Below are 25,790 nucleotides of genomic sequence, written 5' to 3'. Positions count from 1 at the left end.
TAAAATTACCTCTGAGGCAAAGTTTACCAGAAGAGCTTAGGAAAAGGACCAAAATAGCTGAACTTCAATCTAAGTGGGAAGAAAAAAATTACAGGCTTGACAACCAACCTCTCCCTATTACAAGGCAGTACGCTTTACTTGCTTACCTCACTCACCACTTACCAAAAGTGAGGGGCTATACAAGTGAGGGGCAAAATACAGCACAATTACCTCTCTCCCCCATGCAGAGCTACTGAGAGAATATTTTCAGAAGGTGTAAAAAGTCCTCAATTTGAGGAGAGCACTTCTCAGACCATAACAATACTGTGTTGGTACCTTCCTAAGCCCGTTCGAGCTTAATAAATCCAATATAACTGCCCTTAAATGGCTGGGTCTTAAACCACAATTTGTGGAAAAGCCTAAGCCTAACATAAATTCACAGTGGAGGCACTCAAATGAAAGGGGAGAGGCACCGTCTCTACAACCAGGAGCAGGACTCCAAACAGCTGGGGATAATCACGCTCCTCAAAAACGGTCCCTAATTAATTTGCTGTTATGATCATATCAATATCTGTCATCTGGTAGGGTACTAGTCAAACCCCCCCAAAGACAAGACCGGATTGCCATGATTGGAAACACCAGTGGCCACTTGACAACACTACCACAGACCTTGGGCATCACAGAGTTTCCCATCTCCATTAATTACCTGAACTGAGCGAAAGCCATTACAGACAGGGTCCAAGGTTCCTGCCCGGGCCCTTGTTTTTCGGGCAGCGGCTTTATTTCTTACTGCTCTGAATTTGGGGGAGCATTGCATAGGGATCGCCTCCATCTCCTGGGCAGAAAGGGGAGCCTCCATGTCCTCTTGAGATGCTACGTTGGATTCTTCCAAATCGTATTGTGTCAATAATGTCAGGTTTTCTACTAAACTTGCGCTACCCCCATCTACATCATTTCCCCCCAGATCTGTGTGAAGGAGAGGCAAATCCTCAGGAGAACCTCCCATAAATTCCCTACTTCGTGCTGTGCTTTGTAATTCTCCTGGTCCATATGTTTTTCCTTCTTCTCTGGGGTTAGAAATACACTTGTTTTCTCCCTCTCTTGGCAAAATGAATGGGTCAGCCTTAAGGGTGCTCTCTTTGACATCATTCTGCAGGCAGCAATTTTCACCACGGATTTCCCTTTGACCGTTGACACGTTTTGTTTCCTCTGGTGGAGAAACATCATGTAAAATCGTTTTGAAGTTGTCATCAAGGTGGGCGCTTCTGCATGAAAGCAAGGGGATTTTCTGTTCGCTGATGCAATTAACAGAAAAAAAGGGTCTATATTGCTCTGCTATGTGAATATCTTCAGCAGAAGACAAGCTTCTAATTCGGGATGGGTCTCCAGGTAAAATGCCCTGTTTTTCTTCCCTCTCGGCTGGAGGACTGCATAACCCAGAGTCATCCTCCTCTGACATGAGAGAATTACTACCCCCTCTGCACTTGCCAGCCTTGGTAACAGCATCTGACAGATCAGGAGGTTCAACAAAAGAGCTTTCACTTTTGTTTGCATAATCCATAAAATTGGCTGGGACGAACATTCGCCATGACCGTCTATGCTCTTTCTTTTCTGTGTGAGATTTGGCTTTGGGTAATCCTGTGCTTCGGATGATATCGCTATTTAGTTTGAGGGCATCAAAGATCATCTTTTCATCGAGTTTGTGAGTTTCACGGCCTCTCAGCTCAAATGCACTGGAAGAAGCAAGGGCACCATTGGAGCATAAAGAACTGACATCCAGTGTTCTGTGACTGTAGGGTAAAGTCCGATCTGTGAAATGCCTGGAAGACAGGCTCCCCTTGGAACCAGAGTCGATCTGCTCATTCAGCCTAACCGTGTCGTAGATGGAGCGCTGCGGGACGTAACAGTCCTCGATGTTGAGGTCCTCCTCTTCCTCACCCTTCCCTACACAGGGGGGATTCTGACGTAAACAGTCCGGTCTGCTCAGCGGCTTGCCCATTTTGGAGACAGTTAAAACAAATATTGCAGCTCTTGACACAGAAAGTGGGAAATAAGGCAACGCATCTTTCAGCAAAGCACACTTCTGAACAGAACTATAAAGTGTCTCCAGCCCAAGGACGCATCTCACATAACACGCGTCATCATAGATGAGGTGTTTAAGGCCAGCAGCAGGGCACCGGTCTACTTTGCAACCCTCCCTTTACCCTGGTGGTTTGAGAATGATTCTCAAAAATAAAGTGCATCATGAGCAGAGAACAGAAGTCTCCTTCCTCCTCCTACCCAGAAAGGCCCCCAGAGTTCCCTTTCATATACTCCAAAACACAGAAAAAAGAAAACAAATAATACACTAAACAGTGGCTCAAACACTTAGAACATTCCATTGTCGGTCCATTTCCCTTTTTATTCTAATTTTGCATCTGAGATTTCCAGGTTAAAATTTCCAAAGGAGCCAGCATCTTAACCGGCTGAATGTTAATTTCAGCAGTGCTCTGGTTAACTGTAATCCACTTAAAGACGGCCTGCAAAACTCCATCTCTTTTATAAATAAACCAAGGTTCAGAAACTTAAAAGACAAACCCAGGGACCATGGACTGTTCCAATGAAGGCACAGAACAAGTCTTCAGAGAAAAATAAGTTAAGTCTAATGCGGTAAGAAAGTTCAATTTTTCTTTTACTCTTTTTGGGAGTTGCTATAAATAATCTTGATTCGAAAGGCAGTCTTTCTACCCATATTAAGCTTCTTCGAGACTATTCAGAATTATCCAAAGAGGAAAAAATAGGCTTTTGGGCGGCCAGGCCAGTACAATCCAGCGACCGTTTAAAGTAAACAGAAAGCACGGTGTACTATAAACTCCCCTTTAAAAAAAAAAAAAAAAAAAAAAAGCCATTTTCAAAGATTCTTATCTGATCCTCCTTAAGACGACGGATCCACCTGAGGCAACTGCAGCAGAGAAGAGCTCCGGGCTTCCTCTAAGGCTCGGGCTGCTGGGACCCCGCCGGCCTTGAAAGGCGCAGCTGGAGGCGGCGGGCGGGCGTCCCGAGCCCGGGCGCTCCCGGGGGCGCATCTGCCGCGCGCCCCTCGCCGCCGCGGGGCCCGGGCTCCCACTCCGCCGCTACGCGCTCCCGAGACCGGACTCCGTGGGCATATCCCCCGGACTCCGGCCCCGTCCGGCCGGGAGCCCTCGAGCCTTTGAGGGGGAGGTGCCCAGAGGCGGGCGGCTGCGAGGCAACCGCCTGGTGGTGACATCAGCGCGAACCAGACCCGGTCCTGGAGGCGCGGGGAGGGCGGCGCGGGTTCGCGTATCTGGTAACTGGGGAGGTGGGGGAGGGGCGAGCAGAGGCGGAACAGACACCAGGAGCCCCGCCGGGACTGCACCCCTGGGAATAGGAAACAGGGATAAGGGCTAACAGGTCCCCATCCTTTAGCTGAAACCATACTCCTGTGCTCTGCAGCTGCGGACTCTTAGACGTTTAGTGTCTGCAAATGCAGAGCGCGCATCACTTTCAAGTCGACTCTTGTGTCATTCTTTTTAAAACCCAAGTTCCAAGTAGAACTGTTCTCCAGAGTCAATTATTCCTAAGCTTCTTCGAGAAGAAGAATATGAATATTAGCGGACATGAATATTAGTCGTTACTAATAAGCATGCATTCCTCTTGAATTTGATGCAAAGCTCAGGCAAAGATCAAGGGCAGTTAAATGGCTCTGGATATTTCATTAACAAAATCACACCCACCTTTTTTAATCTACTGAATAAACACTCTTTAAAAATACTGTTTGAAAATTAACTCAGCAAGCCAAACCTTAGCCTTTGGGTGTGTGTGGGGGGAAATTTCATAGATTCATTTAAATAAAGTAAAATCTATCCATTCCTTATCTTATGAAATAAGCAACCATGCCAGAGTAGCAGATAGAGGGCAGATTTTCTTTCCTCAATCTCACAAAATAATCATTTGAACATAAGTAAAACTGTGCTGGCCCCAAGTGAAGACAGTTCTATTAAAAACAACCCTATACTTTCTCTGATAACTTTACAGAAAAGATGTGGGATGGACCTTTTGTACCTTTCATAAGAAAATATTCCAAAATGATTTTTATAAACCTAAGAACTGAATCTTTGAAAAACAAAATCTAACCATAACTGGAACTCTACAGGTTACACACCCATTCAACAATTAGATACAATTACACACCCATTCAACAATTAGATACAACTCAGTATATGGCCATCATGAAGTTGGAAAAAATATCTATAGCCAACTAGAAGGGAATATATACATAATAAACAACCCATCAACATGATAATATCAATGCCCACTCTTCAGAGTCAAGAAGTGAAATACTGCAACAAGCACTTGATCCTGTCTAAGCACACAGGCTGTTGTGACATGTGGATCATAAGACAAAGAAAAACGTGCCCACAGTTACCACGTTTGAACAGTGGGTCGTGCCCTAGGCTGGAATCAGCAGAAACTAAGGGTTTGACTGTCAGTTGCCACTACCTTCCCATATAAGCTATTTATTCACGGCTACATGAATAATAAAGTTTCCACAGAATGTGGACCAGGGCCTTTCTCTAAACAGAGATCCTCCCAGAACTTTTCATAAGAAAAAATGGCCCTAATTCCGCCCAACTTAGGCTCTAACTCTGGATCATTAGCACAATTCTATTCTAGTCTTCTAACCTTCTGTAAAGCTAAGAACAGCAACCTCACATTTCAGGTGGATAGTACACTTTTAAAGCTACATAGACAATTCATTCATAAACTCAACCATTCATCAAACAGTGCCCACTATTACCAAACAGCATGGAGAGCCCTGGCAAAGTGCTGGTGCCCAGAGATGCAGCACCCCCGCCCCTTCATGGCTTACAGTAAAGTGGAGAATATGGATGAGAAAGTGAGCAGAGTACAGCTGGGAAGCAGGAAGTGCTATGGGAAAATGTCCTCTAGTTGATTATGTTTAAGGATGTGCCATTTATTTAATAATTGAATCCCTATTTTATTAAGCTGATTTCAACTAACTCTACAAAGGACGATCCTAATAGATTCTGATTCAAATTGAAATTTGTACTCTTAATATTACATTGGTATTGATGACAACAACTTGTATATTTATCTTTGTGACTTGGAATCAGATTCCAAAGATCTATCTGGATAACATAAAAGAACTCACATTTAGAGTAGAACTGGACTGGCTGACCTTTTCTTCCTAAATTTGGTTTACGCAGCTACTTTCAATGCTATGGTCTCTAAAGTTAGTAAAATCGAGATGTACTGAACTGTGTTAAATGCTAATCGTGATACCTAGCTCTCTCACATTTTCGTAAGAGAGAAATACACAATGAATAAAATGAGCAAGGTTTTTCTGAAAAGTAGTCAACAGTATTATTTCATACATAAAGAAATCACAATGTTAAACTGGTCTCAAAACATAACTTTACACAGCCTACTAGATGTGATTCAGTTAAAAAATCTTCTAAAGGCAGATGATTTTAGAAAAGTACACAAATACTAATTGAATTATAAGCAAAACAGTATAATTTTCTCATTCTGTATTTCTAAAATTAAATTAAATCTTTTAAAAAGAAAAGTTCCTGAAAAATCTTACCACAAAGTACAATGATCCACGTCATAGAAAAGGTAAAAGACTAATTTTACCAACTGAAACATGGAGTTTTTAGAGCTGAAAGGCTAGAGATATTAGGAAATTCAAGTGCAGTAAATGGACAATGTTTGTGAGTAAATGCACTATTATCCATAAAAACTGACCAAAGTATCTTCCTGGCCCAGTTGCTCCTGAAATATGGATTAGAAGCCAAACAAGAGATGTGGTTTTTTTTGCTGTGAGTACAAAACTAGGCCTTAGAAACAACAATTTCTATTATTATTTCTAAAATAGATGTGCCATTAGCTCAGGAAAATGGAAAGCAACCTATGTTCTTAGTTTTCAAACTGATAAACAGCTTCACATAAATGGGTCAAGGGTTTTCAAGGATAGTCATCAGATGAACATGCAGTAGCTATTTATTTCAGTGGAAAATAATTTATATTTGAAGGAAAATAGGATATTCAGACCCCATGACAAAAGCAAACAAATTCAGAAACACTTAATAGGGTGACTGATCTTGATGGGAATTTATCTTGAATGTTAAGTAGGATCTGTAATATGCACTCCTCTTCTTCCTGGAAGTTACCATCACAGCATTTACCTCCCCGAAGCTATTATTTAATGAATGATTACAGACCTAGAGAAACATTTAAAAAACATTAACCCATCAAATTTTCTTATCCAGAAACCAACGCATCATTTCGAAACAACAAAGCAAATTCCTCCCTCTCTGCTCCCATTTCTCTCTCACACACACACACACACACACACACACACACACACACACACACACCCCTTTAAGCAACTTTCCAGGAGAGTAAAATAAATTATGTAGATCTCCTTTTATCTAAGGAAGGCCCATGATAATGACAGGAGATGCTACAGCCTGGTGCTTTGTGTGTGCTGGTGGGTGTGTCTGGGCTGGGGGTGGCGGGGAGAACGACTTTAAAATGAAGATACAAATTTATCCAGTTAACAACAAAACCACCAAAAAATCTCCTGGTATAAAATCTCTGGCTGGAACTGCATTCAGAACAACCTACATGAACTCCTTGATCTTTTTTTTTTTAAACTGGAATATAGTTGAGTTACAATGTTGTGTTAGTTTTAGGTACACAGCAAAGAAGTGATTCAGTTATATACATATAACTGAATATATATAGTATATATATACCATTTATGACAAGATATTGAATATAGTTCCCTGTGCTATAGTAAGTCCTGTTGTTCATTTTATATAGTATAGTAGTATGTATCTGCTAATCCCAAACTCCTAACTTATCCCTCCCTCCCTCCTTTCTTCCCCTTTGGTAACCGTAAGTTTGTTTTCTACATCTAACTCCTGGATCTTCAATGAAGCCATAGGAGTTAAGAGGCCACATGACACTAAGAGCATGGCGTTAGTTAGAAGCAAACATGGAAAGAGCCCTCGTGCCACGTTCTCCACCAGGACAGCCTTTCGGGGTAGGAAGAAGGCCCCACTGGCTCTGCTGGTGTGTGTGGTGGGACCATGGAGTCTTACGAACCTTGCCATCACATCAGCGCCATCGTAGTGGCCTCATGCAGCCTCTGCTTTGGTGGGCCTTCTGTGTTGCCCAGCATAGGTGATATTTTTTTCTTCCTAACATCTTAAAGGCACTCTGATATAGCTGACTGAATAATGTGACCTTCCTGCAAAGCCCACGCATCAAAGTACAGTTTCTATAGTGAAAACATTGTCACCTTTAAAAATACCACAGGAAGGTGTTACGAAACCTCCCTGATAACACAGGCTCATTAACAAAAATCCAGTCAAGTAAGAATATTTCCCCAAGAAAAACCTCTTCTGCGACAGCTTTACTGAATTTGCTCCTGTTTTTGACAAAAACAGAGAACAATTTGTCATTGACCTCTATGTAACAATACGGGCCACTGAGAAATCATTATTAAAGCATTCTTTGGACAGTTTAATTTTATCTCTAAAAATATGGTGACATCACAGAGGTTGTTGTAGGATCATTTAATAAATATCTTAAGAGGATACTTAGAAATTGATTTTTTTCAGCCATAACATTTACAATTAGGACTCAAACCTCCCGGCTTCCCCAGCTTCACGGCGCCTGGCATTCTAGTTCACCCAACATGCACAGGAGGATGCCTGGGTTCCACACTGCCTTCCCCTGGACCAGAGAACATTTATCACAGCACAGTTACATGTGTTCCGGTCTCTGTCTCTGGTTTCAACTCGGCTTAAAAATTCCCTGCTTTTAGAAATCTTTGGTTCAGAGAGACTTGTACCAGTGATGTGTTCATTTGTGGGAACAAACCAAATGACAACTGGAGCAGCAACAGAGTGGCCAGAAAAAACAGTAAGCAGGCTGTGGGTAAGACTTTTTACCACGGCCTAGATGGAGCTGGGGAGGGTCATATATTTAGCTGGGATGTGACTGTATATGTTCGCTAAAACATCAAGTTTCTGTGCTCTTCACTGAAATGAAATCAATTCAGTGTGGGGATAATTGGCTGTTGATGACATCATAGGAAGGGTGGCACCTATTCCTTGTACAGAGTTGGGATGTCTTTGAAAAATAAAATAGAAATGTGGAAACGTTAATATTACCTGATAATGTAGTTTAGATTTGAAGATAATCTTGAGCAGGAATCTTTAACAGGAGGTAGGGATGGGGGGACTTTTTCCTTTCTGCCTAGGAATTTATGACAGTGTACACAGAATTTAATGCAATAATACGGAAGTATAAGTAGAAAAACAGTACTCTGGGTTATCAACAGTAATAGAAAATACCTCAGTCTTTAGACATTTTAATCCAATGACTAATATTTAGAAGTAGGAAAACAATCCACATTGTTTAAAAACCTAGCTAAAGTAACATAAAGGGTAGTACCAATCTCTTTTCAGAAACTTCGAATAGCTTTCACTGACAGTGAATTAGGACTTTTGGTTCAGAACAGCATTTGTTTTCAATCATTATGTTTGTGTTGGTATTAAACATGAATTAATTTTATCCTGTCAAGGACATTAACTGCTGTTTCCTAGGTTAAGTTTAAGGGGGAAAAAAAAAAGAATGGAACCCAAGAGGTCTGTCTTACCTAGTTTAAATAATCCATTATGCTCCCAGTGAATATAACGTACCCCTGCTGAGTAACTGGGTAACAGCTATGAAGCTCCAGAAAGACTCTGAAGGCAGCTTATTCTATAGTATGAAAACCTGTCATAAGATTTTACCCATGACATTAGGTTAAACAAAAGCTACCAGGTAGAGTCATGTCAAACTGCATTTCGAAGTCTGTAATGAAAATACACCCAGTACTTCGGTGCTTTTCTGTTTCATTTTTAGAAACTATAAAATAGCAAAATACTAGTTTTTTACTCAAGACAAATTATTCCACTTAAAGCAATTTTAAAATCTTCCTAAAATATTATGCTAAAACTAATGTCCATGGGCTTCCCTGGTGGCGCAGTGGTTGAGAGTCCGCCTGCCGATGCAGGGGACACGGGTTCATGCCCCGGTCTGGGAAGATCCCACATGCCGCGGAGCGGCTGGGCCCGTGAGCCATGGCCGCTGAGCCTGCGCATCCGGAGCCTGTGCTCCGCAACGGGAGGGGCCACAACAGTGAGAGGCCCTCGTACCACAAACAAAACAAAACAAAACAAAACAAATGTCCAACCAAAGCTTAATCTCCAACAAAAACTAAGTGAAGATCTGAATTGAGATAATTTACAACTTCAATCAAGAAAGACAAATCACTAAGACAAGGAAATGTTTGGTGCTGGTGGTAACTGTCATTATCCTCATCACAACATCTAGAGATCCATTTCTAAGACAACACACACACACACATTCACCTCCTGTTATCATAGTGGCTGGCTTTACAGAACACATTCCTTAAGTGAGCGTTCCTGGTGTTCTGGGTTAAAATAAACAATGGCTGATTGACAGATGAATGGATAAAAAAGATTTGGTACATATATACAAAGGAATATTACTCAGCCATAAAAGAGAAGGAAATAATGCCATTTGCAGCAACATGAATGGACCTAGAGATTGTCATATTGAGTGAAGTCAGACAGAGAAAGACAAATATCATATGGTATTGCTTTTATGCAGAATCTAAAAAAAAATACAAATGAACTTAGTTACAAAACAGAAAGAGACTCACAGACATAGAAAACAAATTTATGCTTACCAAAGGGGAAAGGTGGAGGGGGGTGAGAGATAAATTAGGAACTTGGGATTAACACATAAACACTAATATATATAAAACAGATAAACAAAAAGGACCTCTGTATAGCACAGGGAACTATACTCAGTATTATATAATAACCTATAAGGGAAAAGAATCTGAAAGAGAATATATATATATATATATATATATATATATATATATATATATATATACACACACACACACACACACACACACACACACACACACATATATACATATATATATAAAACTGAATCACTGTGCTGTACACCTGAAACAAACACAATATTGTAAATCAACTATACTTCAATTTTAAAAAATCAGAAAAACAAACAAATCAACAACAATGGCTGGTTACTCAGGCCACCCAAATCAGTCTCCAGCAAAGATGATTTGAAAATTTCCCAGAGAAGTGTAAGATGTACAACATGATGAATAAAGTTGACCAAAACACTGCATTATAGCCACCAAAACATCCAGGCTCTGACACTTACTACCCGTGGGACCTTGGGAAAGTCACTTCCCCTCCCTGGGTCTCTGCTTCCTTACAATAAGATGGGGATAATGATAGTACCCAGTTCTCAGGACTGTCAAAAGAATTAAAGACAGTCTAGAGTCATGCTTGACACACACTAAGCCCATAATAAATGTTAACTGTTGTAACTGTTAGTTTTTAGAACATACACTGGCAAACACACACACACAGAGAACAGAATCAGTGATTGTGTAAGCATCTTTATTTACCATAATATTCTTATTGTTTTTTACCTATGGCACTGGCATATACCAAATGCAGATGACTGTCTACTTGGAAACTTTCATTTCAGTCACTGGGTCTCAAGACACTGAAGGTATGTCATGATATTCTTTATTACTGAATTTCATTAAAATCAGTCAACTCCTTAAAAAGTAATGAGAAAACACATAGACACAGCACGCCAAGTGGCTTATTTTAGAAGACATGATCACTTTGTTTTTCTTCACAGTCAAATAAAGCAATCTGTGTAACCATGAACAGTAACGATGCTTATTTAGTGCTTTTCAGTTTGCAAAATAATTTCAAAGCAACGTGTGAGCGAGCCCCTCCTATCCCTTGCTTTTGCTTCCTTTCCGAAGACCTCTCCACAAGCAGAGCCACGTTTTTCACTGTCCTCATGCCTGGGGACCCAAAGAGGGGGCGTGGACAAAGCAGCAGCACCGATATTATTACTTTTGCTCGTTTTCCTATAAGTAGTTGAAGCAGTGAAGAGAGATAAAGGCCTGCTCTCTTTTTCTAAACAAAGTCACAGAAAACCCAAAGAAATGATAACGTTTCACAAAAGCATGCTCAACTTTCATCAGTACAAAGACCACCTGATCACTGTCATGGAAGTGTTCAAGCTTTGTCAGGTCCCACAGAAAATTCCAGAGACTCACTCCTAAGCACCCCCCTACCCCCTGTCTTCCAAGCAGCAACTGTCACAGAACTTTGTTTTTCTAACAGACAGTTCTCTTATATGAAATCTTTATTTTGCAAACCACAGTGTGAAAGTGTGACAGAGCAATGAAGTTAAATCAACAGTCAGGCAGCTTCCTTCTCCTTCCAGAATCAAGACCCAAATACAGAACCGCAGGTTCTTAAGCCCTGAAGAAACTGGGCTTCAAAGGCACTCTATAAACAGCAAACAACCATAATATAACAAGGAAGAAAAAGAAGCTACTTTGAAGTTAATTTTCAAACTTCAGTCACCTAAAAATAACACCACGAAAGAGAAACAAAGGAAAGACTTTGTCAAGTACAACAGCACAGAAGTCAGGAGGTCTATTTGATTTATATTCGTTTCTCCTGGGAAATGATTTGTTGTTTTGCAAATTCTGTTTCTATTTTAATCCTATTTGATGCTTCACGCATCACACCAGCCTTTACTGGAAAGTAAAACTTACCTCATGAATAGAACAGGATCCCCTGCAACCCTACAGGTTCCTGTCAGCCCTGTGCAGCAAAGGCTGGACAGCTAGGACCCTCCCTGTGCAGGTGACCCTCTCTCCAACGAGATGCGAGTTCTGCACCTGCTACCCTAAGCGGGTTCACATCGCTGACCCTGGACCTGGCCCACCCTCTCCTCCGACTCCATCATCAGGCATCACTGGGTGCTGCCAGGCGGTACACATTTCTCAGCCCCAAGGCGCTCAGAGTCCCATCAGAAATAATTTACTCCCAATCGTCTGGGGCCAGGATTACAACAAGGAACTCTACACTGCCTTTTAAAATAGGAACTTAGGGAAGAAATTCAATTAAGAAGGAGGAGAAGACTATAAAAAGGGAAAGAGCAGGAAAAGACTATAATTCACCATGAAAGAAAATGCTGGGACACAAACATGAAGAGAACACACTTTTGATGTGATGGATGGCCCTCCGTGGTTGAGTTTAAAACACGGACGTGGTCACTCCAGAGGGCAGCTGTGAGTGACATCAGAAACAGACACCAGCTTTCCAAGCACCCTTTGACCTCCTAATTCATCACAGGCCTTATCCCATGAGGGCCCAAAGCCCCAGGAAGCTTGGACTCACCCCACGTACCTGGATATCCCCTCCGCCCACGGATGCTCATTTAAGCTCCAACACTGCATGACAATCCTACTTGAAGATGCTACAAAATAGGCCATCTCCTTCTATACCTATCAGTAATGTCTTTGAATAACCAAAACGCAGAGTACAAAGGAAGCACTCCCTACCTTGAACACATCAAGCTGTTGGTTAATCAACTCTGTTTCCATGCCAACAGGGCCTTGAGACTCCTCATGCTCTTCAGCCTTCTGGAGTAGAGTAGAAAATTCCTTGAGTTTGCTGTAGAATTCTTCAAGGCGCGTGATGGTCCCTTCCACCTGCTCTTCTCTGTCTTGTGCACGGTCCCGAAGCTTGTTGCACTGTTTGCTTAAAGCCTCCAGGTCCCGTTTGATGCCGACCAGGTCAGGAGAGGCTTCCTCCGTGGCCAGCATCATCTTGCAGGTCTTATTGGCATTGGTGTTGCTTGCGATGAGCGCTTCCAGTTTCTCCAAGAAGGCTTTAATAGCCTCCCTTTGCTTCTGCAGCGTTTCCACATCTCTCCCCACTGGGGCCATGCTGTCCAACTCATCATCAAACTCCGCAAACTGAGAAAACATCTCTCGGATGGTGTTCTGGAAATGGCCGATGCCCTGAAGCTTGGTTTCTAAGAAGGAACACTTTTCATCCACCTGCTGGCTGAGGGCACTGTGCTCCTGGACTAAGGCTTCTGCTTGGAGGAGAACCTCGGAGGTGCCCTTGGAGTCGGAGGCCCCCACCACAAGGTCCTGGGCGAGCCCCTGGGCCAGATCCACCTGAGGCTTCAAGGTCTGAAGGGCTTTCTGCTGAGTCTGCAACACAGTCAGGGACTTACTGCTGTGAGCCTGGGGCCCCAGAGAGTCGTGCATATCTAGCTGTTCCTTTGCACACTGAAGCTGCCTCTGAGCTTCTTTGGAAACTTCTTGAAATTCTTTAAATTTCTGGGCCATGTTCTCCAGAGAGAATTTCTTCCTGTGCACTTGCTCGGTGGCCATGTCCATCTTCTGGAGCAGGGATTCCTTCTCCTCTGCCACCGCCTCTTTGTCCACTTCACAGACACGGAGCAGGCTGCTGGCTGCACTGTTTAGCTGTTCCACCATCCCAAAGTGCTGGTCCCTCTCCTTCTGCAGAGACTTTAACTGGGCAAGAGATTTCTCTGTCTCAGCAGGATCCAAGCTACACTTTATTTCCTTGAGGCTGTTTTGACACCTGTCTATCCATGGCTGGAGCATCTCCACATGTTCTTTATACTTGAGAGCTTTTTCCAGTGAATCTTTCACCCTGTCTTCTCTTTCTTTCACCTGCTTCTGAAATCCATCCCAGTTGGTTTTAATTGTGTTCAGTTGTAACTGTAACGCTACCTTCTCAGACCCTTGTGTTTTTAGTAACAGGTTTTCACCTTCCGCCATGGTTTTCTCATAAATGTGAGACTCGGCGGTCAAAGTTTTCCTGAAGTCTTTCTGATCTTTCATTAATGACTCCAAGACCTCGACTTTGGCTGATATCGGGGGAGATTTGTTCTGTTCTTCCTTCTTGGTATCCAGCCAAGCCTGGAAATCTCTAGACATTTGCTGAAATTGATGAGAGCTGGCACAGGCTGACTGAAGATGCTGGACATGGTTCTCTAAAAAATAAAACCACAGACATGTTTATTTTACATCAAAATGTTGAATAAATCTGCAAAATGCCAAGAGAAAAACCACCAAATAAATACACAGAATAATCTGAACGCAAGGGCTACTAGCACTGACTATGAGAATGACAAAAGCGCTTACGTTATGGACAAAGGCGGTGGCAGAAGGGCAAGAGGTGAGGACTACAGCAAGAAAAGAGACAACAGAGGCTGGATACTAGAGCCACCTCCATCCTAGGGCGAGGTAGTGACAACTGTTCAAAGCTCTAGGTGATGCTGATCAATAACCAATCTCTTATTAAATGTGACTTTTCCACCTGTGTGATTTTTTTTTCCTTTGGCCCTGCAGCATGCAGGGTCTCAGTTCCCCAACTAGGGACTGAACCCGTGCCCCCTGCAGTGGAAGCGTGGACTCTTAACCACTGGACCGCCGGGGAAGTCTCCACCTGTGTAATTTTTACCCATCACGGAGGCAATGTAAGGCAGCCCACGGAGACAACATGGGTCTGGATCCCAACTCAGCCTCTCAAGAGCTGGAGGACCTAGGGTGAACGATTAAACCTCTGGGCCTCATTTCCCCAAGTGTGAGCTGGCAACACTGATAGAAGCTGTCATGGGAATGAGGTGACAGTGCGTGCAAGTAAAGCTCTGAGCTGAATGCCTGTCACGGAAAAGGGTTCCTAACAATAGTCACCATCACTATAATCATCATAGCTCATGTTTGCTATCCATATCACGTCAAAATCAAGGAGTTAAGTCTGAAACGGTTGCTATGATCAGTAAACAAATCCAATCAATTATTAAAAAACATAAACTGAGTGCCTAGTGTTACTTGGCAAATGACAACACAGCAACCAACGGGCTCTCCTCTGGCCTGCCCTTCTCGGGCCCAGGAACTGCTGCTGCTGCCTTGGACCATCCTGGGCTCAGCGGCCACAGAGTGATGGCTACAGCAGGCGAGAGAGGAAATCGTGCATAATGCTTCTCTCTCGCACGTTTCTCTGGAAAAGCTTCCATGATGGAGCCAGACGAACTAGCTGTTATCAAGAAAATGATGCCAAGCCTTTTTTAATAACTGTAGTCGTCTCCTTTTCTGGTGGAACAAGACTGTCGCATAGCATAAACACTGACACCTTTAAAAACCAATTTGTTTTATTTACTGTTTTTTAAAATTGAAGTATAGTTGATTTACAATGTTGTGTTATTTTCTACTGTACAGGAAAGTGATTCAGTTATACATATATACACATTCTTTTTCATATTCTTTTCCATTTTGGTTTATCACAGGAGACTGAATAGAGTTCCCTGTGCTATGCGGTAGGTCCCTGTTGGTTATCCATTCTATATAATATCCTACGATAAGCCATAATGGAAAAGAATATTAGAAAAGAATGTATATATATGTATAACTGAGTCACTTTGCTGTACAGAAGAAATTAACACAAGATTGTAAATCAACTCTACTTCAATAAAAAAAAATTTTTTTAATAGTTTGCATCTGCTAATCCCAACCCCCCCCCCCTCCATCTCTCTTCTACCTCCCCTGCCCCTTGGCAACCACAAGTCTGTTCTCTATGTCTGAAAGTCTGTAAAAACTAATCTGAAGTACCCGAAGTTTCCATGGGCCTATGCGAAGTGGACTTTGCTGGCAGGGGGTCCGCCTATCATCTGTGCAGAACTCCCCGCCCCTGCAACACTGTGTGTGCATGTGAACCCAAATCTACCCTCCTTGCATGCACCTCTCACTGCGGGCAGGTTCACTTTAGGGGCCTGGTTTCCCCAACAGCTTGGAAATAGGGAGTTCACTGATCCCTATTTCCAGGAAATACATGCATTCAAAGAAGACACACAAACCTGCTTTTAGTTCAAGATCCTTAAATGATTTTAAGATGCCTTCCAGTTGCCGACTAAGTTCAGCTTTCAAGTACTCTTCTTTAACCAGGGCTGCCAGATCCTCTCCCAGAGCCTGGGCCACTTTGATCTGCTTCATTTCCTGCTCTATTTCCTGCTTCATTTTCTGGGCTGTTTCCAGCTGCTGGTTCATCGCGTCAGAGTGTGTGCTCCCGGCCACACTGCTGCTGAGTTTATTATCCAAGTCGGCCAGCTTATCAGAAAGGCTTCTCAGCAGGCTTTGATACTGGGTGCTTTTAACAATGGCATGGTCGATCCGGTCACATCTGTCCCTCAATTGTCCTGTGAGGCTGTCCCATTTTTGGGTCACAGCTGCTAGCTGTTCCTTCACAATCCCGTGGAAGGATGGGTGCTCCCCAGGTCTGTGCAGTATGCCCTGACCAGCCACTGTTAGCTGTTCATACTGAGGTTTCCGGGTATCAAATTCTTGCAGGAGAATCTAAGGTAAAGAGGTGACGAGGGCAAATAAACACACAAATGACTAGAGAATTAATTACAGAAAACATACCTTTAAGTTTCTAAACAGACAGAAATGGTAGTTAATTATCTAGTTTTTATTTTATTTTTGTTACTGCTTTCCTAGCTTTTATTTCAAAGGCAGTCCAATTATCGTAAACTAATCCAAAGAGCAATGGTACTTCACAGAGATTAACATTTTGTCTAAAATAATATCCCCCAAGGGAGACAAAAGAGAATAAATATTTTTGCTAGTGTGGGGAAAAGGAACAAAAATTCATGTACAAATTTTCATACACAAAGGGAAACACTGCTTTTAGACAAGTTTACATCACACTAACACCAATTTGATTTCTTCCTATTTGCATTTTTCTTTTTACAGGATTTTTTAAAATGCTCTATAGCATTTTACACCAAAGGAAATACACAGTGATAACAGTGTTAGGATATACAAACTCATGGTGTATTGATTTACAAAGGTTCTTTCTAAACATAAGATCGACGTTTACAGTCTTTTTTGTAAAGATTTAGCCAATAAATCATATCGCTCTGAGCGTGCGGGCTCACACTGGCTTTCATTATAAAACGAATGATCCCCAAATGTCCTTCTTTTAGTAGAATATTTTATCTATCTCTGGGAGACTATGGATAATTAATTCTCCTCAAATGTTTCTTTATATCTGTTGTTTCCATCTATTCAGATGAAGAACATACATGCCTAGGACAGCATGTGACTCAACTACCCAGACTGTTGTGTATTTTCAGAGTACGGATCAGCTTCCATGCCCCAAAACCACCACCTGCACAGAAAGAAAGCTCACCGAGACCACAGCGGAGTGCCTGCGATTACGTCTGACTTACAATTTACATATGTTTCTCCCCCTGTGGATTTATCTGCTCATAATTAGATGAGTCTAACTAACCCTGCAGGTTTCAAGGTTCCTCCTCTTCTTCCCTTCTTCTTTCTCTTCTTACTTTGTCTCCCCCACTCAGGGATGTTTTGCATGAGCTTTATAAGTTTCATTATCTACTACCACAATCAAAATGAATAAAACCTCAAAGGAGTCATTTCTAAACAATATACTAGTTTCTCATAAAAATGTTATTACTTATGCAATCATCTTAATACTTCAAAGAAAGTCCTCTTTAACAGGGTCTCTACAAACCACAATATGACCGAAACGATCAAGGGACCTGACCATACTCGTGGGCTCGGTGGACCCCTCAGGGATGCTCCAGGGATGCTCCAGAGCTTTGCTTCTCTGGGGGTTTCCCGCCAGCCTCACGACAGTACCTTGTGGGCATCTGACACATTACAAACCCTCTGAGACAGGCAGAGCACATACCATCCAAGGTAATGTATTTCTAATGAAAACATCTGTCTTGTTAAGTCAGGTAGGACTCACCTGCACCTGCTGCCTTTGTGTGTTCAGCATATTTGGGTCAATCGACAAGGGCCCAAGGACACTGACCATCAGTTCTTTTTCCACAAGCCACTGTTTTAACTGAGCCTCCACGGTCTGGAATTGGGTTAGATTATTTGAGGATTCTTCCAGTTTCTGTCGTCTATCAACTGTTAACTGATTGAGCTCTTGCCACTTAGAATCTAGAAGAAAAAAAGATAAAGGATGAAACAGATTTTTTTTTTTTTTTTTTTGCGGTACGCGGGCTTCTCACTCTTGTGGCCTCTCCCGTTGTGGAGCACAGGCTCCGGACGTGCAGGCTCAGCTGCCATGGCTCACGGGCCCAGCTGCTCCGCGGCATGTGGGAACTTCCCGGACCGGGGCACGAACCTGTGTCCCCTGCATCGGCAGGCGGACCCTCAACCACTGCGCCACCAGGGAAGCCCAGATGTTTGTTATACATTTAATACAACTGTATCTATGAAGATTGTAGGACAGGGCTCTCCTTACATAGTCAATTAAAGACTAACCTGTGCGTTAATTGCATTTAACGATACAGATTTTATGGTACCAATGGTTTGTGTCAACTGAAGTGTAAGAAAAATAGATTTGAATCTGATGGAAGATGCTGTAGATTATGGAATATTCCTGAGAACCCTCATTCCTTCTAGAAGTCCTACAGAGTCTGTTTATTCAACTAGAACGGACCCACTAGAACAATGAACATGTATCCTTTTCTTTAATAGCAAACCTTCAACGACCAGAAGGTGGTAAGTGACTCCCAAATGTGTGTATCTACACCCAACCATGCTCTTCTACGCAAATCACACATCAGCAGCCAACTGCTCAGAAGTTACAATGGGAAATCTCACCAACCCCTTAAATTCAATGTTGGAGGAAAAAACTCACAATATTCCTATCAAAATGGATAGGTTTTTCCGACTTTTAGACTTCTTTTGAAGGTTATTCTCATGCATGTCATGAAATGCCATAATTCAGGATGTTCTTTCATGACTCTCCTATATCCTCAATCATGAACCCTTAAACCCAGTCCTTCCATTCCCAATACCCAACTCCACATTGGTCCTCACCATCTTTTGCCAAGACCAGTACTTCTCAAGCTGGAGCTGCATCAGAGACCCCTAGAGGGTCTGGTCACACAGGTGCTGGGCCCACCCCCGGAGGGACTGATCAGCAGGTCTGAAGTGATGTCTGAATGTGCATTTCTAACACGTCCCCAGGGGATGCTCTGCTCTTGCTGCCAGGAGCACCCTTTCCAGAACTGCACACCTAGACCAAGAGCCTTCTAACCAGCTTACCTGCGATTCGTGATCCTCAGCTGCAATGAATTTGGTTCTAAAATAATTTCCCTTAAACGTCACTGGATATGTCACTTCTGGGCTCAAACCCCTCAATAATTTACTCGTCACCAACTAGATGGCAAAATCTGATGACCTCTGCTTGACCTCCAGGGTCTCCCACAAAAGGGCCCTTGTGTGCTCATCTGAGAAGGTCTGTCCTCCGAGAGGAAGCCCTCATCTGCCCGCTGATCACACGTCCTCATCGCAACAGATTGGGCGCACAAGGACCCCACAGCTCACATGCTCCATCCCTCCCCCTCTGTCCCTGCCCCATCCCGCTTTCACGATCCCACTGGGTCTCACCCTCTGCTAGGATGCCCTGCCTGCTCCCCCAGCCCTGAGGATGGCATGCTCCTTGAAGCCCAGAATTACACACCATCTCTCAACACATGAGTCACTCAACACTGATGGTGTGAAGAGCTGATCTGACAGATTTTTTTCACCTAGTGTAATGCACTGAAGAGCTGCTTTTCATAGAGCCCAGCCCCTGAAACGTTTACCTAAACAACGTCACACTATACGGCATGTTCTAGTCAATCACAATCTGATAATGAGATAATGCAACTCAACCCATAAATGGAGAAGGAGAAATATCAAAATCGTATCAGGAAGCTTTTCTGAAATATGCATTCCTCGCTCTCTCCGCTATTCTAAGATGTCTAGAAAATATTCCTTCGAGTAATTCTGATATTCTGACAGCCACTGAATTAGGGCCCAATTAATTATAATGCAACAGAAGTCTCTACTGTTGGATTAAATACACCTTTCAACATTAAGATCTCTTAGGATGACTCTTTTTCTTTTACTGGAGTATAGTTGATTTACAATGTTGTGTCAGTTTCAGGTATACAGCAAAGTGAAGCAGTTATATGTATAAGGATGACTCTTATTAAACTAAAACGTACTTAGAAACTTCTAAATTTATCACAGCATATCTGACTCTAAAGGAAGGACAAGATTTAGCTAAATATAATGGAACAATTCAAAGTAAAATGATTCTTGTGATAGTCATAGTTAAACATACTTAGTATGTGCCCGATACTGTTTGTCTGAGCTACACACACATTAACTCACTGAATTCTCCAAATACTATGAAGTAGGGAAAATGAGTGTCACTGTCTTACACTCACTCCCATACCATTACAATAAGGAAAAGGGGTGATAAGATAACAGGGCTTGTGAAGGCAATTCTGCATCTCCGAGGGACAGTTTCTATAGGGACAGGATGGAGATGGGAGGAGGACTCTGGGTAAAGAGCAAACCCCCAGACTCCTGTGGGGAGCAGCCTTCTCAGGCTGGTTGGGAAAGGGACCAGCAGCATGAAACAGGGGCTGGTGGGGTCCCATCAGGAACTCCATGGTGGAGAAAGGCACCCAGCTTTTCCAGACAAACAAACAAAAAGGACTCTCCACACTAAAATATAACAAATCATAAAAAATTAGAAGCACCCAAAACCTAGTAAAAAATAAACCATAATGAAAACATGTGACTCAATACACAGCATTCTATTAACTGGTATCTACCTTCTTCAAAAACATAAATTTCGTTACTGTGTTTAGTGAGAAAAACACAAGATATGCCAAGGCCTAGCACCATGTAATATGAAATGACACTTTAGAATATGCAAAGATCGATTCTGAAACATGAAAGCAAATCCCAAAGTCAGTGAGATTGCTGGATAGATGTTTTCTGATAGAGATTATGATTTTTAAAAAATGACTGTGCTTCTGTTCACGGCCTCTGGTGTAAGTGGTAACATACCTATTTCCGTCAACATCTGCTTCCACTTGGGGGCCTCCGGAGTGTCTGGGTTCTCCTCCAGCAGCTCCGTCAGCTTGTCTTTCAACTCCTGCACTTTGTTTACATTTTGCTTCAGTTCTGCCTCAAATGACTAACAAGGAAATAAAAAAAGTAACTTCATTAAAGTATGTCAACATCAAAAGACAAAAACACAATTTCAATAGAGCACTTTTTTCTCCAACATGACCAAAAGAGGGGAAACAATCCACTGTTAAAGGCTGAAGTGAGTGAGGACCGGATTCAGCAGTGAATTATATCTTCTTTTCCTCTTCATAACTATTCCTCAACTAGCTGATAACAGAATCCCAAGGAGGAATGCTAGAGCTACAGAGATAATGACCCTCATCCCATCACCTAGAAAGAATTTCAAGGTATTCTCAAATCCCTTTGGAAAAAAAGGAAAATGACATCAGTATGACTGTAATTAATCAGAAAATCAGTCTTGATAAAAGCTGCAAGATTTGAGACTACTAGCAAATAAGCACTTTTCTGGACAACACGTTACAGAGTTCAAAGATAAGTTAGTCATCTGGAGACATTTTTGCCAGCATTGCCAAAGTGCAAAACCGTTTTCCCAACCCTGACAGTTGTAGCAAGAAATACCGTGTATTAAACAAAGGGAAAGCATGAGCTCCCCTATTTTATACTGGACAGAACAGATTCCTAATACACTTAGCCCTTAAATACATCTTTTCCAATAAGTACTGGTTAAAATCCAAGACTTAAACTAATTTGAAGGTGGCAAAGTTGCTTGCACCCAACAGCTCACTCATCTTTATAACATCTGCGTGTAAAAATAAGTGACTATTAGCATCAATCTCTACAAAAAGTCATGTTCAACAAAGCTGGCGAACTATGTGTTGAAGGTTATAGAGCCAGAAACCAGAACGGGGCTCCTGACCCCCAGGGCTCAGTTCTGAGTGCTAATCTGTTCTCTCACATCTTCGGTAAATGGACCCACAGAAGATACCTTGTTCTGTTCAACTTGACTCTTCACAGCCTCAGTGTCCGTAGGTGTAGGTGCCTGATGCCATTTTGTGGCAGTGTTGTTCATTGTCTGTAACCACTGCATCATGGCACTTGATTCTTCCTGAGCCTTTTGCAATCTGGAGAGTTTGGTACTCAGTTCGGCTATTTTGTCTTTAAGTAAGAGGCCAAGATCTTCATAGCCATGGCTTATGTCAGTCATATCCTTTTTAATGGACGCTAATCCTAAACGTAAGAAGAAAAATTATATTGACACATTTTCAGGGTGTTTAGAGCTCTAGAAATAAAAATTTGTTTCACGTGCTATTTCCTTCTATTTTGTCAATATTAAGTCTACTATGATAAAGTCATAGAGTTTTTAGAACTAAAATGTTACATCATCTTACAATGCTACTTAATGACAAATACTTTAGGTACACTGCATAATACAAGTGAAATGAGATAGATATTTTAAATGGAATAAAAACCCCAAATCATGAAATGATGCTTATTAATTCCTCAGGCATCAAATTAAAAAAAAATAGCTCAAATAATGTTATCCCAAGTGAGAAAATATCTCAAATTAACCCGAAAGAAGGAAACATAAACCAAATGCCAAGCTGAATTACTGGATTTCATTAAGTTCAGATGAACAAAATTGCATGGAATGTTATATAAACATGTTATTTATGGAGAACATGACTATACTCATACCATTTTAATTCAAGTTTGAAATTTCGATATAACTACTTTTCATCCCTAAAAAGATTTTCTCTCTCTCTCAAAAAAAAAACACCATACCAAGTAATTTAATCAATAAGCACTTAAAGTCACCATTTACCTTTATTTGCCAAAATATCCTGAGTATCTATGGCTGTTCCTTCACCATTTAATATTACTCCACCTGCAAAAATATTAAAACTGAAGTCATCATAGATTTCTATTGTATTTTATATATATTAATAGTAGGTGGCATTAAAGCAAACGCCATAAACACTAATTCTTTTAAAATGTTATTACTATTTGAAAATGTAAAATAATGATTCAATTTCAAAATCAAATGAAGGTCTGAAAGATCAAGCTATATCCTCTCTTTTGCATAAAATTTATTTTTAAAGTCATAACATGATCAACTTAAACAGTAGAGTTTCAGTAACTTTATATTATATACATTAATCATTAACTATTAATTTATAAGAAAATTTGGGGATAAGGTTGCTTTAAAGCTGATTTTAGTGATACAGTCCCTGAAGCACAGAAACTGGTCAATATGTGTGTTGCTTGAAGCATAAATGCCTGACAGACAAAAGAATGTCTGTCTCAAGTTAAGAAACTGAGAATTGTCTGCTGTAGTTACAGTGTTTTCATGGGTTTAATGGAGGCGGAATAAGGTAAAAAGACATGAAAGAAAAGTTAAAAGTAAAGTAAAAGAAACCATTACTGTATCAATATAGAGGAAGGAGGTACAGTGGCTGGGGAACTTGGGCCCTGGCATATGTCTCACCTGAACTTAAACCCCAGCCCCACTAATGACTCCCTGTGAGGCTGCACACGTGAATCCATCCCACCAAACTGCTGGGGAGAATAACAAGTATCTCGCGAGACCACTGTGGGCATTAAAGACAGTTACCCTACTGCCTAGCAAATAGGAACGACTTGGTGAGCCGTAGTAATTATTTCTCTTTAATTCCATAAACACTTAGCACCGGTTCCTTTTTCATAACCAGAATATTAAAAAATCAATTAGACCTTCTCATGTTAGTATGCCTTGGCTCTCTATCCAAAACACAAAAACATTTCCCTAAACTAACCACACACGAACAAGCCTAAACAAAAACATTTAAATATCTGAATCTTAAAGTTTTGTCCCTTAAAAAAAAAAAAAAAATCACACACACCGTGGCATTTCAGATGGAAGTGAAAATACCCTTTAGATACTTGAGATTAATTCCTACCATGCTTGGGAGGTGTCAAGAGTAGGAAAAAAATACTTTTTACTTATTACTAATATAGAATGGGCATGAAGAACTAATGTAAAACACCACAGAATTCCCTACCTTTAAAAAAAACAAAAAACATTGACATTTCAGGAAATCTGATTAGGAGAGAAAGGAGAGATCATCACACACTATACTATGAGGATTGCCTGAAATGGGATTAAAAGAGCAGAATAAACGGTGGGTGGAGATAGGCCCAGCTCAACATCAGCCTCACAATGGGAACAGCTGGGAGCTGAGCAGGGCAGATAAACCACAGAGGATCGTCAGAAACCCTCAGAATAAAGATATGAGATCTGCCTTTGGTCTACTCTTGGATTATTTAAAACCTGATAGTGACAACAAATATAAATATGTTTTAAACTTAAAACTCTACCCACAACTTAATTTTAGAACCATTATTTATACATGACTCTCCCCTTCTGTTGAGAAGCCTGGTAAGATTGTGATTCAGACATGCTGGCTAACACAGTATAGAACTGTTTTCTTTGGGAATAGTGTAAGGAATAATGCAGATGGGAAGAAATTAAGAGAGGTCCACTCAACAGAAAAGAACCTGTTTTCTTTCCTTACTTCCTTCTTTCCCAGGAGACCAGACTCATTTCTTTATCAAAGATTTCAGGGGCTTCCCTGGTGGCGCAGTGGTTGCGAATCTGCCTGCTAATGCAGGGGACACGTGTTCGAGCCCTGGTCTGGGAGGATCCCACATGCCGCAGAGCAACTAGGCCTGTGAGCCACAACTACTGAGCCTGCGCGTCTGGAGCCTGTGCTCCACAAAAAGAGAGGCCGCGATAGTGAGAGGCCCGCGCACCGCGATGAAGAGTGGCCCCCGCTTGCCACAACTAGAGAAAGCCCTCGCACAGAAATGAAGACCCAACACAACAAAAACAAATTAATTAATTAATAAACTCCTACCCCTAACATCTTCTTTAAAAAAAAAAAAAAAAAAGAGTGAAGGGCTTAGCCATGTACATTGCCGTTGATCATTTGACTTGAACAAGTTTAAAAAAAAAAAAAAAAGATTTCAGATAGAATTTCTACATCCCCATCAATTAGGTAAAAACAAACTGGAATCTGATCTTTCCCCTTCCCCAATATAATGTTCCTTATTCTTACAGATGAATTTGGTTACATTTTAAATTGTAGTATTTAATAAGATGAAACCTAAGAGATCTGAAATTTGACCAGAACAGACACTTTTCCGTGGCAGCGTTTAGGTTGTTTAGAGATGCCATCTTTCTTGTCACCTTCCCTTCGTGTTTCTGAGGTTATTTTATGCATTAATTTTTAAAAATAACATACATAAATAAAATCAACATGGGTGGACCCAATTCACTGGTAAAACCCAATGGGTTTTACCACAAATGTAAATAAAGCACTTACCTGACTTAACTGCTGCTATGGCCTTTGCAGGGGTCATCACAGCACTTATTAGGTTACATAGTGAGATCCCACTGTTGTTGACTTTCTGAATCTCTGGTGTTTTTAAGCTCCACCTTTCTTGTAATTTCTGGAGATACAAAAACACATTATTTTTCAGTCTTTGTAATCTTTTCCAAGTTATACATTATAATTCAATGTCTTAAATATATCTTAAAACAGTGATGATTGTGGGTTCTGACTTATGGGATGGAAGAAAAGGACAGCATCTCTATTTGTTCCAATGGTCCAAGTGACTGTTAACTCTGTTATTAGTGAAGAGTGGGGTGGGGTCCATCCTGAATTCTGCTCCCAGCCACAGTGGAAGCCAGGCTAGTCCCAGCTGCCCCGGGTTCCAAAGTAACTGTCAACTGTAAGTCTGCAAAACTGTACTAGGTAACAGCCAAGTTACAAAAAAAAAAAGGCAGTAGAAACAATTTTAAAAAATGGAAATTCAGAATTCCATTTAATAGTGAATTTTAATCATC

At 41.4% G+C, this 25,790-nt stretch overlaps 2 protein-coding genes across 10 annotated transcripts in view; both read right to left on the bottom strand.

Annotated features, from left to right (window-relative positions):
• Positions 1-25,790, bottom strand: part of DST (dystonin) — a 496,581-nt gene that overhangs the window by 85,532 nt on the left and 385,259 nt on the right. For all 9 annotated transcript variants that reach the window (XM_065886378.1, XM_065886379.1, XM_065886381.1 and 6 more), the window contains 7 exons: positions 25,267-25,393; positions 22,728-22,790; positions 21,891-22,132; positions 20,882-21,011; positions 17,763-17,962; positions 15,844-16,339; positions 12,509-13,980 (listed from right to left, as the gene is read on the bottom strand). In XM_065886378.1, coding sequence (XP_065742450.1) covers positions 12,509-13,980; positions 15,844-16,339; positions 17,763-17,962; positions 20,882-21,011; positions 21,891-22,132; positions 22,728-22,790; positions 25,267-25,393 — 2,730 coding nt within the window. The remainder of the gene's footprint in view (positions 1-12,508; positions 13,981-15,843; positions 16,340-17,762; positions 17,963-20,881; positions 21,012-21,890; positions 22,133-22,727; positions 22,791-25,266; positions 25,394-25,790) is intronic.
• Positions 638-1,978, bottom strand: LOC136128945 (uncharacterized). Its single transcript, XM_065885000.1, has one exon. It carries the CDS (start codon positions 1,976-1,978, stop codon positions 638-640), a length of 1,341 nt encoding a protein of 446 aa, XP_065741072.1.

Source organism: Phocoena phocoena, chromosome 10 (genome assembly GCF_963924675.1).
Source record: "Phocoena phocoena chromosome 10, mPhoPho1.1, whole genome shotgun sequence".
Classification (NCBI taxonomy): Eukaryota; Metazoa; Chordata; class Mammalia; order Artiodactyla; family Phocoenidae; genus Phocoena; species Phocoena phocoena.
Note: the sequence above shows the minus strand (reverse complement) of the source record. Positions and strands in the feature narration are given on the sequence as shown.